General features: G+C 42.8%; 1 protein-coding gene across 4 annotated transcripts in view; it reads left to right on the top strand.

The window, feature by feature from the left end:
• ZSWIM7 (zinc finger SWIM-type containing 7) overlaps window positions 1–7,236 on the top strand; it is a 174,114-nt gene extending 166,878 nt beyond the window's left edge. For 2 of the 4 annotated variants that reach the window (XM_073668011.1, XM_073668012.1), the window contains exon 6: window positions 6,599–7,233. In XM_073668011.1, the coding sequence (XP_073524112.1) occupies window positions 6,599–6,706 (108 nt within the window). In that variant the 3' untranslated portion in view covers window positions 6,707–7,233. Of the gene's footprint in view, window positions 1–6,598 lie in introns of all 4 variants that reach the window. The other 2 variants (XR_012300432.1, XM_073668013.1) reach the window with 2 other exon arrangements.
• Window positions 7,237–17,568: the final 10,332 nt, after the last annotated feature.

The raw sequence follows: 17,568 nt of genomic DNA, 5'->3' as shown, positions 1-17,568 counted from the left end.
CCTGTAAGAGGAACAGACTGGCCATGTAAAAGTATGGCTGGTCTTTGAAGAAGTTTTATGTGCATACCTGCTGACAGATTCCCTTTAAAGGGGTTGTTCGCTTTAGTGCTGAAGTTGGATATAGAAACACAAACTCACCTTCCCTGGGCTCACTAATGAGTCTCCGTCACTATTCCCAAAGTCTGGCATTACGCCACTATTCCCGAAGTCTGGCATTGCGCCACTATTCCCGAAGTCTGGCATTGCTCCACTATTCCCGAAGTCTGGCATTGGCTGTGGCACTGATGTCACCTTGACATTGTGGCAGCTATCTTACAAGAAAGTACTTGATTGTCTATGCAGCTCAGCTGTTCCTGTGCGAGCTAAAAACACATTCATCCCTGCTTCAACAAAATGCCCTGTTTTCCTACTCAGTGCTGTTGTTCTTGATTGCTATCCACACGATCTGTTCTGCTACAACAGGGTGAATGATTGCCAACGCAGCTCTGCTGTTCCTGGGTGCTATATGAACATTTGACTCTGCTGCATCAAGGTACCTGCCTGCCTACTTGTTCCTACTGTTGCAAGGTGCTGTCCACACCTGACTATATTAGTCCGAGGTGTTTGTCCTTATCACCTGCTCCATTGATCCTCAGGCCTTCCAAGCCCACCAGCTCTGCTGATCCATGTTTCATCCTTCATATCCAGCTGTATTGGTCCTCGCTTCTCCACTTGCCATTTGGCTTGCTCAGCTCTGCTGCGGCGCTGTTTCAATTCTGTTCTGTTTACCCTGACCTATGGCTTAGCGAATGCACCCCACAAGGTGAGTTTATTGAAGAATGTGCAGTTCATGGATTCCAAAGGTGCAGCGGCACCAGCACTATTACAGTTGGATACTGAGAACCTTTCAGGACTAGTTAAGCTATTTACTATGATTCAAAGGGAGGTCATTCAGGCTGTGCATTCCATCTCGGCCCATGTGGACACACTGTTTGCAGCACCAGCTGTTTCTCCTCCTATTCTCAATATTTGCCACATTGCACTCATCCAAGACATCTTGCTTGGGGATCATCTCTACATTTATGTACTCCTGCTCAATTTGATTATTCTTCAAATGCCTGCCAGGATTTTATTGACCAATGTGCCATACACTTTGAACTCTGTCTTCAACAGTTTTCCTTTGCTTTCCCAGAAAGCCTTTGCATGGGCTGTACCTTTATGGGAACAAGATGATGCACTGTCTTCCTTCCTTTTTGTTGGTCTTCCGTAGAGTGCTTGATGAACTAGGTCCAGCTCACTTAACCTTTGATTTCTTCACTATGGCCTGGATATGGGACGAATTCTGTGCTACATCATACCATCCAGTTCAGAACCTTGTCCTCAGAATTGGCCTGGAACAATGACACTCTTCTAATAATTTTCTACACTGATCTGTCTAGCCAGATTAAAGATGTACCTGCTTGTAGAAATTTACCGAAATTTCTTAATGACCTGGTTTCACTTGACCTCTGCTTTAAACTTAAAGGGGTTTTCTCACGAATGAAAGTTCATTTTAATCAATAGATCAGAACATTGTCTGATCATACCACATCTCCTGGGCAGGGGAGGAAGCAAAAGAGTATACAGACATTACAGCAGGGGATCACAGCTTTTTGTGAGGTAAAACATTTTCCTGCCTGTTTTTAAACAATGTTTTACTTCAAAGAAAGAATCAGCTGCAGCCCCCTGCTGTAATGTCTGTATACTCTTTTTGTGTCCTCCCTGCCCAGGAGCTGTGGTATGATCAGACCGTGTTCTGTACAGTCAGACACAGCCATTACACAGTACACAGCAGGGGCACATTTATAAGATTATCTCAGCACAGGAACATTTTATTTACACACATCCAATTGTGGAAACTATTAATATTCAAAGATATATTGATTAAAATGAACTTTTGTTCATGGGAAAACCCCTCTAAATCCACTCAGGTGACAAGGACAAAATCTCAGAATCTTCCAGGTTGCAAGTACTACAGTTTCATCAAAATCATCCCCCAGAGAGGTCACACAGGAAGCCATGCAAATTTTATTTCTACATTTTTTTTGTAACAGGTGCACTACTGGGCATTATCTCACCTGTCAGCGTTTGACAGCCTATAAGGCCCCGCCCCTGCCACGATATGATTGGCTGAGGGATATGGCAGACATTGTCAGACCTCCTTTGCCATAGCAACCACTGGCATACTCACAATCGCACTGTGGGGGTGCTGATGGGCTGACAAAGGGTGTGATCCCCCTTTGTCAAACTTCTCAAATGCATCTGATCACGCTAAAGCAGTTGTTTGGCCTAGAAATATTTTTAAGAGAATAGCTTAGCATGTTTTAAAAAAAATAAATTAAATAAATAAAAGTTGTCGTACTTGCCTAATCCAATCCCCTGCTGTTCCCTTGGACTTCATTGATGAAGCAGGAAGTGTCAACACAATTGTGGACCGGAAGGCATCAGTATGGGAGTGGTATGGGATCGGTAAGGTGTGTCTTCTTTTATTGTTTTTGTTACCATTTTAGGCTGTTTACTGAACTAGAACTGCCAACCGGATGGATAACTCTTCATTATGTTAAATTCATCAGCTCTCATTATATTTTTCCAGTAATTATCACATAAAGTCACTTCATAAATAAAATATAGAATGTGACAGGTTCTCTATCCCATACTATAAGAATTTGGCAGCAAGAAGGACAGGTGTGTCTGAGGTATGCAAATATTGGAGGCTTACCTGCTAATTCCTCGTTATTCATTTCCCAGGGCAACTGCATTAGCCATCAGGTATTCAGACTTTGGGAGAACACAGGTGATGGAAATACATTCACAGTCCTAGAATTGCCATGTGTTGAGTAGTTTGAGCAGAGTGCCAAGTAGTTTGACTTCATCACCCATGACTTGGCATTTCTTCCGTCTTCTCTAGTTTTGCACATTTGGCAGTTTAGTAAAACATTCCCCTGATAATGTAGCTCTGCCGTGTACATAGGGGACTGTTTCCCCCTGGTTATTTAGAAGGTTAAAACATGGAAAAGATGGGTAAAAAAATTAACAACACTTCATTACTCCTTCCATCCCTTGTGATGTTTTTGCATGCCGTCTGAGAAGCAATAAAGAAAGTGCCTGGTGAGCGACACTTCATTCTTCTCCATTAAAGAAGCACTCAAATCAAAGTTTTTATCCTTTTAATATATTGCAGTCATATTATACAGCACTGTGTACGTACAATTGCTAATTTTCCCTTTCTACCCAGATAATTCTTCTCTTTTCTATGCCCTACGTAGAAACAGGAAGTCTCTTGTCCCTGCATTTATCATTCCCCTCTTCAACTGCTGATCCAGCTGCTCTACCCCTCCCCACACACACACAAACGCGTCATAGGCTTTTGCAGTGACTGATAAATCATACAGGGAAAATTGACCTCCTGTTTCTACATAGAGCTTAGAAGGATTCAGCTAGTCAGTTTTTAATCACGTGATGTCATAGACATAATGGAAAAGAGAAGAATTATCTGGGTAGAAAGGAAAAATGAGCAATTGTAAGTACACAGTGCTGTATAATATGATGACTGCAATATATTAAGAGGATAAAAAATTTTGATGGGAGGAGGAGTGCTTCTTTAACTGCTTGTTTACACCTCTGAATACTTACTACAGTGCATCTTTCTTTAAGTATCTATATTAATAAGAAATTCTACCCCACAATTTGCTACATGTTTAATCAAGTCTAAAGGGGCTCTTTGCTTTAGATAACCCCTACTTCTAAAAGGGTCAATTTACTATTATCTATTCACGCAGTCTTCTTTTTATCTTGGGCCTCCAGCAATTCGCTTTAATTAGTGAGGAAACCTGGCAGTAAGTAATAAATTTCCATGCAGCGCCATCGCTGGGAATGATAGGCATTACACAGTGACTATTCAATATGTGGGTTGTGCAATGCAGAACAGGACAGTTTCTTCAGAGCGACACTTTTTATAACCACTCTAGATTCTGGACAAGAGAGGATCCATCTTGTGTTACCCCAGAATTAACTTTTGAGGTAGATGAAATGTTTTCTAAACTGTACTGCTCCAAATAGGTTGGAAAAACCTCAAAATTTTAAGTTATGAGCACTGTGCATTGACCTGCTACAGAAGAAATACCACACAGATATTTTCACTTAGAAGATTAGGAGATGCCCTCTTGAGCGCTGGTTCGTTGTTTTGTGGTGGCTCCCACTTTTTCTCGATAACAATGTGCACCATGTTGATCAGAGCAGAAGTTACATGGTGTCTTCCAAATGAACTATGGTGAACATCAATCCCAAGCTTTCCACACTAATGAATGGCTGATCAGGCATTATATTTTAGGCGTGCCACGGTTTGCCAATATTTCCCAGTAAATTGATGATTGCCTTTTTTCATATTTGGTAATGTATATGTTCTTTTCTCATTGAAAAGGTTGTCCAGGACATATTGATGACCTATCCTTAGGGTAGGCTAACAATGTCAGATCGGCTGAGGTGCAACCCCAACTGATCTCGGTGCCAGTAGCAAGCAGAAGTGATAAAGTTGCCGAGTGGAACTACACAGCACCCTCAACTGTGTAGCAGCCAGGTACCACATATTCGCCACTATTCGATCTGCAGTATCCTGTGTTATGATCTGCAACATGTACTAAGGAAAGATAAGGGAAAACTGTCCCTACAGTAAAACTAAGCTGAATCCCTACGATGTAGCGGGCTGCCTGTTCCTAGCGAACAGACCCGCCTTAGTCCTCGGCTAGTCTGAACGAAGACCTATAGCATAAGGGGAGGGGTCCCTAAAAGAACTAAGGACTGGGACAAAAATGGGACACCTCCTAAACAGAGAAGTTGTTGCAGAGCACAAAAGACAAACAGACAAGAAAAGTACTAGAGGCCCCAGAAGGACAAAACGAACTGACAGAGAAAGGCACAGAAGCACCTGGCTAGAGAAACAGTCAAACACTGAAGTCTAGCACAGCCAAAAGGGCAGAGCTGGAATATAAAAGCAGATGGTCACGTGACGGCAAAACACAAGATGGAAAAAACAAACAGGAGGGTTCTAACAGTATCCCCTCTTTTATGAGGATCCTCCAAGCCCCGGCCTATCCGGAAACCTCTTGTGGAAAGCTTTAACAAGCCTAGGAGCAGAGACATCATCCGTCCTTACCCAGGAGTTGTCTTCGGGACCGAAACCCTTCAAGGAGACAAGGTACTATTATCTCCCTATATGCCATCTAGAATTCAAGATACGAGAAATTTCATATTCGCCGTCTTCCACCACAGGAGGGTTCTAACATCCTGCTGCGGCCACTACATCCGCTCAGCAGCTGATTACTTACAGCTGCCATTGGCACCGAAAACGGCTGATCGGTAGGGATGCCGATTGTTGTATCTCCACCAATCTGATATGGATGACCTATCCTTAGGATAGACAATCAATGTAAAAGTCCTGGACAACCCCTTTACCTATCTTAGGCTATGTGCCCACGATGCAGAAATGCTCCGGATTTTTTCCTGAGCATTTCTTTATTTCCCTGGCAGAAAAAACGCATGCGGATTGTACATGCATTTTTCCTGCCAGGGACAAGCGGATGTGAAGCGTTCTTCACTTGCATTTCCGCATGCAGGTTGACAAGCGCTTTCCAAGCGATTCTAGCATCACTTGGAAAGTGCTTGACAACTTGGTCACACTATATAAATCCATGCAACCGGCATGGATTTATATAGTGTGACCTTAAAGAATGTTAAAAAATAAATCTATACTTACCTTCTGATGGCCCCCGGACTCTTTATTCGCTCCATCCTGGCTTGCCGGCAGCTCGCGGTGCACTGAAGGACCTGCCGTCACATGACTAAATGACGTCAGCACAGGTCCTTCAGTCCACCGCGATCTGCTGGCAAGCGAAGACAAGCGCACCGCGGGCCATCAGAAGATAAATATAATATTTCTTTTTTATTTTATTCTTTTTTTTACAGGTTTTATGGTACCCAGGTCCGGAGGAGAGTCTCCTGTCCTCCACACCCGGGTACCATCCGCACATTGAAACGCTTGGATTCCGCATGTACAGATGTTGTGATGCGGAATCCATGCGTTCTAAAGCAAGGCAATGGCGGCAAAAACACAGTGCTTCCGCAAAATAATTGGTAGTGCTGCGTTTTTTTCCGCAATGATAATCACCAGCGGACATTTCCGCAGCATGTGCACAGCACATGCGGATTATCATTGGGGAACATGACAGACCTTCTACCATGCGTTTTTTAAGCGTTTCTGCAGCGTTTTTGCCGCTGCGGAAACGCTTAAACGCATTGTGGGCACACAGCCTTAGTCCAGAAACCCCTTTCTGTCAACTTACAACCTCTCTCTCACTCTCGCTCGCTCTCTCTCATCTAGGGGCTAAAAAGTCACAGTATGGTAAATGCAGTACAACTTCTGAGTGTTGCTCTTTTTTCCAGCTAAATGTAGTTCATTTTTATTTGGGAGTAAGCCCAAATTTTGAGGAGAAATTTCTAAGGAATTTTAGAGTAATTATTATTTCTGTATTCAATATGATATTTGCAACCCAATTACAACTTTTGTTCCTGTTCTCAATTTCAGTGCAAACATATTCTTGCGGTCTACCTAAGTCAAGCCATTGGCTGCTTCCAAGATCTTTGTGTGTCTGATAAGCAAATGAGCGAAATTCTACTGGCCAAAGAAGACTAACTGCACATCATGATCTACAGTAACAAGGGGGACTCTTGGGATATGAAACCCAAAGACTGCCAATCAGAAATTCTTGCTGGTATTTTCTGTATTTTATGTCATATGCTTTGCTGAAAGACAGCACATCAAATAATAATTCTTGCAAGTCACCTTCAACCATCCAAGACAAGTTTCAAGCTATTCTTTATTTATACTGATGTTGTGAAACAGAAGCAAATTTCTTCCATGGAACAGAAAGATTGCTAGTTTGCTTGTCTTACTTATTTTGTTAGATTTAGACTTAGGTAATTTATACAGTGAGCATGCTCAAGTTCTACCCACATTGGGTTTTATATACAGTAGTGTTGAAGGAAAAGATAAGATGTTCAGTCATGAAAAACAAGGTTCAAAACCCAAGATGTTTTTCTCCTGCTTCCTTACTTTACACCATGATGAGTCTTCTCCTAAACTGTTCACAATGAAATTTGATTTAAGAATATTAATAAAGCACCAATCATCATTCTGCCTATGTCATCATATAGATGTAACACTCGACTTTCTGCTACAATACAGACCAAAAGTTTGGACACACCTTCTCATTTAAAGATTTTTCTGTATTTTCATGACTATGAAAATTGTACATTCACATTGAAGGCATCAAAACTATGAATCAACACATGTGGAATTATATACTTAACAAAAAAGTGTGAAACAACTGAAAATATGTCTTATATTCTAGGTTCTTCAAAGTAGCCACCTTTTGCTTTGATGGCTGCTTTGCACACTCTTGGCATTCTCTTGATGAGCGTCAAGAGGTAGTCACCGGAAATCACAGGTGTGCCCTGTCAGGTTTAATAAGTGGGATTTCTTGCCTTATAAATGGTGTTGGGACCATCAGTTGGGTTATGCAGAAGTCAGGTGGATACACAGCTGATAGTCCTACTGAATAGACTGTTAGCTGCTTTTTTCTTGCCATAATACAAATTCTAAGTAAAGAAAAATGAGTGGCCATCATTACTTTAAGAAATGAAGGTCAGTCAGTCTGAAAAATTGGGCAAACTTTGAAAGTGTCCCCATGTGCAGTTGCAAAAACCATCAAGTTCTACAAAGAAACTGGCTCACATGAGGACCGCCCCAGGAAAGGAAGACCAAGAGTCACCTCTGCTTCTGAGGATAAGTTTATCCGAGTCACCAGCCTCAGAAATCGCAGGTTAACAACAGCTCAGATTAGAGACCAGGTCAATGCCACACAGAGTTCTAGCAGCAGACACATCTCTACAACAACTGTTAAGAGGAGACTTTGTGCAGCAGGCCTTCATGGTAAAATAGTTGCTAGGAAACCACTGCTAAGGACAGGCAACAAACAGAAGAGACTTGTTTGGACTAAAGAACACAAGGAATGGACATTAGACCAGTGGAAATCTGTGCTTTGGTCTGATGAATCCAAATTTGAGATCTTTGGTTCCAACCACCATGTCTTTGTGCGACGCAGAAAAGCTGAACGGATGGACTCTACATGCCTGGTTCCCACCGTGAAGTATGGAGGAGGAGGTGTGATGGTGTGGGGGTGCTTTGCTGGTGACACTGTTGGGGATTTATTCAAAATTGAAGGCATACTGAACCAGCATGGCTACCACAGCATCTTGCAGCAGCATGCTATTCCATCTGGTTTGCGTTTAGTTGGACCATCATTTATTTTTCAACAGGACAATGACCACAAACACACCTCAGGCTGTGTACGGGCTATTTGACCAAGAACGAGAGTGATGGGGTGCTACACCAGATGACCTGGCCTCCACAGTCACCAGACCTGAATCCAATCGAGATGGTTTGGGGTGAGCTGGACCGCAGAGTGAAGGCAAAAGGGCCAACAAGTGCTAAGCATGATGGGAAGGGTGAGTTCATCTCTCAGCGCCATCTTTACCAACTCGACATGAATCTCTCTGTTATCAGCCATGCACATTAATACATCATTCTCAGGAAATCATTTCTACAATAAGAATAGAAACTGTTAGTTATATATTCATTAACTATTAACATAATCCATGTGCATATACACATTTGCATACATGCATACACATAGATTATTCCATCATCTCTATATTAATTCACACTGATTAGGTAATCTATTAAAATATACTAATTGATTTTCTATAATATATATATTTTACCTTGACAGGCCCCCCTAAAATCAATTATTTGCTTTTAATATCCATATGCTAAAATCAGAGGGGGAGAAGAATTGACCCTATGTTAAGGCTATTCTGGAGCCCTACGATGTGACGGGCGCCCTGTCCCTTTTAGACGGACCCACCGACGTTCTTAAATCTAACTCTTTCGAAGACCTACAAGAAAGGGGTGGAGACCCTAAAAGATCTAGTGACTGGGTAATCGAGGGACACCCCTAACACAGAAATATGGATATTAACTTTACAAACTCATTTACTTCCGGTCATCTCTCTGGTACAACACCTTTGTTCTAAGGAAAACTGTTTGTTCATAGGCCTCTTCATTAGATTCTTCGGACAAGATGCTGACAGGTACTGCTGCATCTACTGTTTTGGCAATTAACCTCTTGACACAGGGAAGAGATGTGGGTGCTAGTTGGTCAGCTATCCCTTGTAAGGCATCTTTGGTGTAATTGACTAATCTTTGTTGGCTATAATATATGTAATTTATCCAATCTACTTTTTTGTTAACGGTTATTATGGGTATTATGGACTCAAATCCTTCACTTGTTCTCGGGCCTTGAATTCGTCTGGCACCTCCCTAAGCACTCCAAGAATATCAATATATATATATACAGTGCATTGTGAAAGTATTTGGCCCCCTTGAACTTTTCTACCTTTTGCCACATTTCTGGATTCAAACATAAAGATATAAAATTCTAATTTTTGGGGGAAGAATCAACAACAAATGGGACACAATGGTGAAGTGGAACGAAATTTGTTGGATATTTTAAACTTTTTTAACAAATTAAAAACTGAAAAGTGGGGCGTGCAATATTATTCTGCCCCCTTGAGTTAATACTTTGTAGTGCCACCTTTTGCTGCGATTACAGCTGCAAGTCGCTTGGGGTATGTATCAGTTTTGCACATCGAGAGGCTGAAATTCTTGCCCATTCTTCCTTGCAAAACAGCTCAAGCTGATTGAGGTTGGATGGAGGGTGTTTGTGAACAGCAGTTTTTAGCTCTTTCCAGATTCTCGATTGGATTCAGGTCTGCACTTTGACTTAGCCATTCTAACACCTGGATATGTTTATTTTTGAACCATTCCATTGTAGATTTTGCTTTATATTTGGGATCATTGTCTTGTTGTAAGATAAATCTCCATCCCAGTCTCAGGTCTTTTGCAGACTCCAACAGGTTTTCTTCCAGAATGGTCCTGTATTTGGCTCCGTCCATCTTCCCATCAGTTTTAACCATCTTCCCTGTCCCTGCTGAAGAAAAGCAGGCCCAAACCATGATGCTGCCACCACCATGTTTGACAGTGGGGATGGTGTTTTGAGGGTGATGAGCTGTGTTGCTTTTACGCCCAAACATATCGTTTTACATTGTGGCCAAAAAGTTCGATTTTGGTTTCATCTGACCAGAGCACCTTATTCCACATGTTTGGTGTGCCTCCCAGGTGGCTTGTGGCAAACTTCAAACAAGACTTTTTATGGATATCTTTGAGAAATTGCTTTCTTCTTGCCACTCTTCCATAAAGGCCAGATTTGTGCAGTGTACGACTGATTGTTGTCCTATGGACAGACTCTCCCACCTCAGCTGTAGATCTCTGCAGTTCATCCAGAGTGATCATGGGTCTTTTGGCTGCATCTCTGATCAGTCTTCTCCTTGTTCGAGATGAAAGTTTAGAGACGGCCGGGTCTTAGTAGATTTTCAGTGGTCTGATACTCCTTCCATTTCAATATGATCGCTTGCACAGTGCTCCTTGAGATGTTTAAAACTTGGGAAATCTTTTTGTATCCAAATCCGGCTTTAAACTTCGTCACAACAGTATCTCGGACCTGCCTGGTGTGTTCCTTGGTCTTCATGATGCTCTCTGCACTTGAAACAGAACCCTGAGACTATCACAGAGCATGTGCATTTATATGGAGACTTGATTACACACAGGTAGATTCTATTTAGGACAACATTCTATTCTATTCATTTAGGACAACATTGGATCATTCAGAGATCCTCACTGAACTTCTGGAGTGAGTTTGCTGCACTGAAAGTAAAGGGGCCAAATAATATTGCACGCCCCACTTTTCAGTTTTTAATTTGTTAAAAAAGTTTAAAATATCCAATAAATTTTGTTCCACTTCAGGATTGTGTTCCACTTGTTGTAGATTCTTCCCAAAAAAATTAGAATTTTATATCTTTATGTTTGAAGTCAGAAATGTGGCAAAAGGTAGAAAAGTTCAAGGGGGGCCAAATACTTTCACAATGCACTGTATGTGGGTCAAAACTGCCTTTGGGTTAACTTCTCTCTCGGCCCTATATGTACGTGCAAACGCAGCCTTTATTTCCTCTTTGGATTCCTGGGACTCCGATATAAGGTAAACAGACATTATTGCTTTAGTTAAGGCACATTCTCCAGTCCATTTGCCCTCCAGTCTAATCCTAATCTTCATGTCACCACATGCAAGCAAGTGTTGTACCAGAAAACTGGAATATCATTCTCTTTAGTAATAATTGCTTGGAATGCACGTGTTACCGTAACAAAGGCTTCCCCCCAGCTACTGTCATCAGAAAAAGGAACATCAGGGTTGCGGGTCTGAGACCGCCTTCTTGCAATAGGATGCGTGGACCCATGATGTTCGGCCTTCGACCTTCAAAGCCGTAGGTGATGTAAGCAGCACTCGGTAGGGCCCTTCAAATCTGGCATCCAGTGTGTCTCGCACGTGATTCTTTATCCAGACAAAATCTCCAGGCTGGATGTTGTGAGTACCTGGTTCAAGATCTGAGTCTGGAATAGAAGAGTACACTGTAGCATGTGTTATTTTTAACTCTTTAGCAAGTCCGACAACAAAATTCACAAGCTTACCATTCCCTGAACTAAGCTGCTGTGGGTAATATTGACCCATTCTAGGTGGCCCCCCAAACAAGATCTCATATGGTGTGAGCCCTGTGGGTTGTCTCGAGGTATTTCGGACCGAGTATAAGGCAATAGGCAGCACCTCCGGCCATGGAAGTGACAATTCTTTACTGGCTTTAAGAATTTGGTTTTTCAAAGTGTCATTCATCCTTTCAACTTTGCCGCTACTTTGAAGATGATAAGGAGTATGCAGGCCCAAATCCGCCCCAATCATCTCCCAGATTGATTTGGTAACTTCTGCAGTGAAGGCGGGTACTTGATCACTTTCAATCACTTCTGGAATCCCGAATCTGCAGATAAGTTCTGACAGAAACCTTTTCACTGTAGTTCTAGCAGTCATGTTGGCCACTGGGCATGCTTCTGTCCAGCCGGAAAACATATCCACCACCACTAGAACATATTCATGTCTTCCCCTCTTGGTTAATTGCATATGATCAATTTGGATTCTCTGGAAAGGATACTGTGACTTTGCCAGCTTCTTCTTTGGCACATGTTCTGTTCTTCCGGGATTACTAGTGTTACAAATCTCACAGCTCCTAGTATAGTTTTTAGCAAGAGCTGAGATCTCGGGTGCAATATAGAGTTTATTGATAGCTGAAATCATCTGATTCCTCCCTCTATATACCTTTTCATGAGCCCACTGAACCACTGCAGGATACAGTGCTCTTGGCAGATATATTCTTCTTCCCACTCTCCAGATTCCGTCATTACAAAACGTTCCTCCCCATCCGATCCATCCTTGTTTTTCTTCTTCTGTTACTGCATTCTGCCGCTCCACTAAAGTCCTGTGTGCAGGATTCTCTTCCAGTCTTTGCTCCTCTTCATCTTCCTCCTCTTCTTCTTCCAACCCCAAATTTCTCATTCTCGTTTCTTCCTCATCCCCTCGTTGTCTCTGACTTCTGGTGAGCACAAACACCTCCGTACCCCCGACACCTCTGCTTCCTCTGGAAATATTGGTTCCATAGCTGCTGCTTTTGCAGTAATGTCAGCCAAATGATTCCCTTTGGCTTCCTCCAAATTCAATTTCCCATGAGCCTTAATTTTGATCACAGCCACGTGCCTAGGTAACTTCAGAGCTTCTAGCAGACTTCTCACTGCTTCTGCATTCTGGATTGGAGCTCCACTGGGTGTCTTGTAGCCCCTCAGGGCCCATATCAGTCATGGGCAATCCCAAATCCGTACCTCGAGTCCGTGTAGATATTGGCCATTCGACTCTCATCGCACTTGCAGGCTTCGGTCAGAGCATACAGTTCGGCCTCTTGAGCTGACATATAAGATGGCAGTGGTCCTGCACAACCGTTGGTGGGGACACCACCGCATATCCAGTATGGTAAGTTCCATATTCATTTGCGTATCTGGACCCGTCAGTATACAAAATCAGATCCGCTTCAGGCAGTGGCTGTTCAGAGACAGGTAGGTGAGAGGTTTCTGCCTCCATGACCTCAAGGCAATCATGGTCACTTGAATTAGGGTATTCCTGGTCATCTGAGGACCCCCCTAAGTCTTCAGAGCAGGCCCCCCTTGACAGAGGAAGTAGAGTGGAGGGGTTCAAGACAGTACATTGCTGAAGAGCTATATTTTCTGTTAAAAGGAGCTCACATTGGATTCTGACATGACATTGCATAGATAGATGGCTGTGCTGGGTTTGTGCAAGGATAGCTTTCAAATCATGAGGGGCCAGTATAGTTGTAAGACGGCTAAGTACAACATCTGATGTTCTGTGGAGGAGTTCTGTAGCTGTCAGCACTGCTTTGAGACATGTTGGAGCTGTTTGCGCCACTGGATCCAATTTACTGGAATAATATCCGATGGGTCTCATGTGGCCTCCATGGTTTTGTGCCAGAACTCCTGAGGCATGGCCACACGCTTCAGAGACAAATAGAAAGAATGGAAATTCATAGTTGGGAATCCCCAGTGCAGGGGCTGAAATGATGAGTTCTTTCAACTGGTCCATTGCATCCTCAGCTTCTTGGTCAAAATGCAGGTCAAGCTCAGAAGAGTGGACCCGATCATATAGAGGTTGCATGAGAACTGACGCGTTAGGGATCCACTGCCTGCAGTATGTGACCATTCCCAGGAATGCTTGGAGTTGTTTGACAGTTCTCGGGTACGGAATGTCACAGATGGCAGTTTTCCGCTGTTCAGTGAGATGCTTGGTACCTTGGGATAACCAATGACCCAAAAACACAACTTTGGTACAACACCATTGTTGCTTTCGCAGAGTAACTTTGCATTCGATGGTGGCCAGAAATTAGAGCAAAGAATAGCTGAACCTATGGCAAGTTTGATCAGCGGGACAACAGAGGAGTAGATCATTAACATATTGTATCAATGTGACTTCAGGGTTCTCACTCTTCCAGGGTTGGAGACAGGTAGTTAAGGCCAGTGTGAAGTGATGAGGAGAGTTCTGAGCTCCTTGAGGCATAACGGTCCAGGTGTACTGTACTCCTCTGTGTGTAAAAGCAAAAAGATACTGACAGTCTGGATGCAGAGGCACACTGAAGAAGGCGTTTGCCAAGTCGATTACTGTAAATGCGTTGCCTCAGGGGGAATTTCACTGAGTAATGTATGTGGATTTGGCACCACTGGGGTCTCCAGGATTCTAACTGCATTCACAGCTCTCAGATCTTGCACCATCCTAAATTTATCCGGTTCTCCTCGTGCAGTTTTCTTCTTCACTTGAAACAATGGAGTATTAGCAGGAGAAACACAGGGAATTAATGCTCCTTTCTTGAGTAATTCTTGGATCTGGGCATCTAATGACGCTTCTTGGGCTGCATTCAGTGGGTACTGTGGGAGTCTGGGAATCCGTGCACCTTCTTTCTGGAAAACTTGGATTGGCGGGACAGGCAGCCGGCCTATATCATCAGGACCTTGAGACCAGAGTTCAGGTGGTATGCAGTCAAGATAATGCGTGGTATTGCGGTTGTTGCAAATTGGATGACACACAACAGGAGGGCATGTACCTTTGTTTGTTCCTCTAATGATAATGGAGTAGAGACATCTAGATGCATTCCATTCTCATCATATGATATCTGAGCATTTAACTTCTGGAGTGGATCTGCTCTTAACAAATTAAGCGGGCAGGTGTCTAAAGCAAGCAATCTGTCCAGCAGCTTCTGTTCTTTCCCAATAGGCAATGGAAATGTTAGTCGGGATGAGTGTGTTTTTCCATCCACTCCCACACATGAAAGGAAATCATCAGAAATAAGCGATTCATAGGGTAAATCTCTTGACCGTATTACTTATCTGGCTGCACCCGTGTCTACTAGAAAAGGTAAAGTTCTGTCCTCTACATCAATTATGACAAAAAAAGCACAAAATTTGAGCTTGGTTTAAAATGGTATACATGCAGCACATAAGTGCATGTTTCACAATGGCCATGAATCAGAAAAAACTTACAAGAAGTACACTACAGGAAGGGTGCGCCAAGATGGCCGCCACCAAAGGGATATCTGGTCAGAGGCCGGAGGTGATGCAATTGGTGTAGCAACATGGCCGCTGCAGGAAGGGTTGGAACTTTGGGCGGACATAGGTATAACAGATGAGGATGGGACACGAGGGGTGGGCCTCCTGGACGGGGTGTGTGACATGGAACACAATAATCTGCTGACAATGGATTCTGCTGGCCACAATTAGAACACACCCAACAATTCATTGCGCCGCCATTATAAGGCGGTGGCGGAGGCATGGTGGGGAGGGGAGGAACAGTGGGAGGTCTGGGACGTGGTGCCCCGCATGCAAGACAAGTATCTCTATTATCAGGATTCTGCTGACTGCAATTTGTATAGGTCCATCCCCACCTGTCCTCCATTATCGGGCGGTGGCTGGAGAGCAGTATCTTTGTAATACACATAACATGGCGCCTTTCCCTTATTGTTTGTATTTTCTTCCCCCACCCCCTCTTCTTTTGACAAATTCTCTGCTGTTCTATACCAAGCCAAAGCTGTTTGTAACAATCCTTTATCTTCTAACTTGCCCTTTTTCTTCTTCATAATTTATTGCCATTCTAGCGGCTGTAACTGGCCCTTATCTGGTAGCTCACATATTTTAATTAACTGTTTAAGTTTCTACACATACTTTTCCCCTTCTTTTGATAAACTCATCGCAATCTTTTTCCACATGTATGCACTTTGCAACAACCCATTATCTTCCAGTTTTCCCCTGTTCTCACAATGTGCAACCCACACAATGACATTACTTTTTTGGTTTTCTCTACATATTTCCTTCCTTCTCTTCTAGCAACTATATCTTTGGGGTCCTGTCGCTCCTGATCGAGCGACCCCTGCGACACAATGTCTTTAGTTTCCCCATGATTTTGGCTCCACGCGTCCCGTCCCCTTAGACTTATGATCAGACAGGCAGCTGATACACAGGTAGAATTGTAACAAGTCCCTACACTCCCTACCAAGCACTGAATTGATTATTTTATGACTTAATGAAGCACTGAACACCCCGCGCACCCGCATCCTAGTGACGTCTTAATATACGGCTTAACGATGCAGTTGGCTCCCCGCGTATTCCACGTCTTAATAGAGGATTGGTTGACCCCGCGTGCCCGCGCCCTAATGGCGTCTTAATCCACGACTTATCAGCAACTTCACTCCCCGCGTGTCCCATGACTTAATACACGACTTAATAGAGGATTCGTTGGCCCCACATGCCGCGCCCTAATGTCCCCTCGAGTGTGATCCGATTAACCAAATCTGCTAATCAGGTTGAGAAACTTCACTCAGAGACTGAACCACGCAAAATGGCATACTTTATTACGTAGACATGGGGTTATATAGTATTCCACTCCTAGGTGGGATTAGTAAAATGTATTGCTCTTTTCTGATAACTTAGCACGCTGCAATTTGCTCATCCATGTATCTTTTGGCCTTAGTAACTTACTTAGGAATTCTGATGGGAGGGGTGAGTTCATCTCTCAGTGCCATCTTTGCCAACTCGACATGAATCTCTCTGTTATCAGCCATGCACATTAATACATCATTCTCAGGAAGTCATTTCTACAATAAGAATAGAAACTGTTAGTTATATATTCATTAACTATTAACATAATCCATGTGCATATACACATTTGCATACATACACATAGATTATTCCATCATCTCTATATTAATTCACACTGATTAGGTAATATATTAAAAGAAACTAATTGATTTTCTATAATATATATATTTTACCTTGACATCTTCAATCCAATATCCTGTTCCAGAGAAATCCATATTTTTCTTATATGTAAATGAGCTGTTAAGATCTATGGGCCGGACATAGATCTCCCTGAGAATCTGCCTCCAGAGCTTATTTTAAATTAAAGGGGCCGTTACCAGTGTGAGACATGTAATGACTGACAGTCCGCTCTCCTGATCTGCACGTCTCACACTAGTAACACCACCTTTCATTTAAAATAAGCTCTGGAGGCAAATTCTCAGGGAGATCTATGTCCAGAAAAGACGTCAGGCTGATGATGTCCTTTCTCTCCTCGAAGGTTTGAAATGGGAAATGGTGGCAAAATAGCACTAGTCTCTTCTTTCTTAGCAATATGGATTAAAGATCATGTCACAATTTTTGCTTTCTGTTTCCTAAATTGGATGTCTTGGTGTTGTGTGACTGTTCCCTTGGAAGTTAACAAGCCTAATTTCATTATTTGCACTGTGGCCATATTTCCTTCATGTATCTCCAGGAAATGCTGTAGTCTATGATGATTTCTTAAAGATTACTGTGTTAGTTTACATCAAATATAACCAAAGCTAATATTCAGCACGTCACTCACGTCACTTTGCATTATGCTAAAAGGC

The sequence above is a fragment of the Phyllobates terribilis genome, unplaced genomic scaffold (assembly GCF_046119375.1).
Source record: "Phyllobates terribilis strain yellow unplaced genomic scaffold, ASM4611937v1 Scaffold_2__4_contigs__length_985480577, whole genome shotgun sequence".
Taxonomy (NCBI): Eukaryota; Metazoa; Chordata; class Amphibia; order Anura; family Dendrobatidae; genus Phyllobates; species Phyllobates terribilis.
The sequence above is the reverse complement of the archived record's forward strand: the minus strand, read 5'-3'. Positions and strand labels throughout refer to the sequence as shown.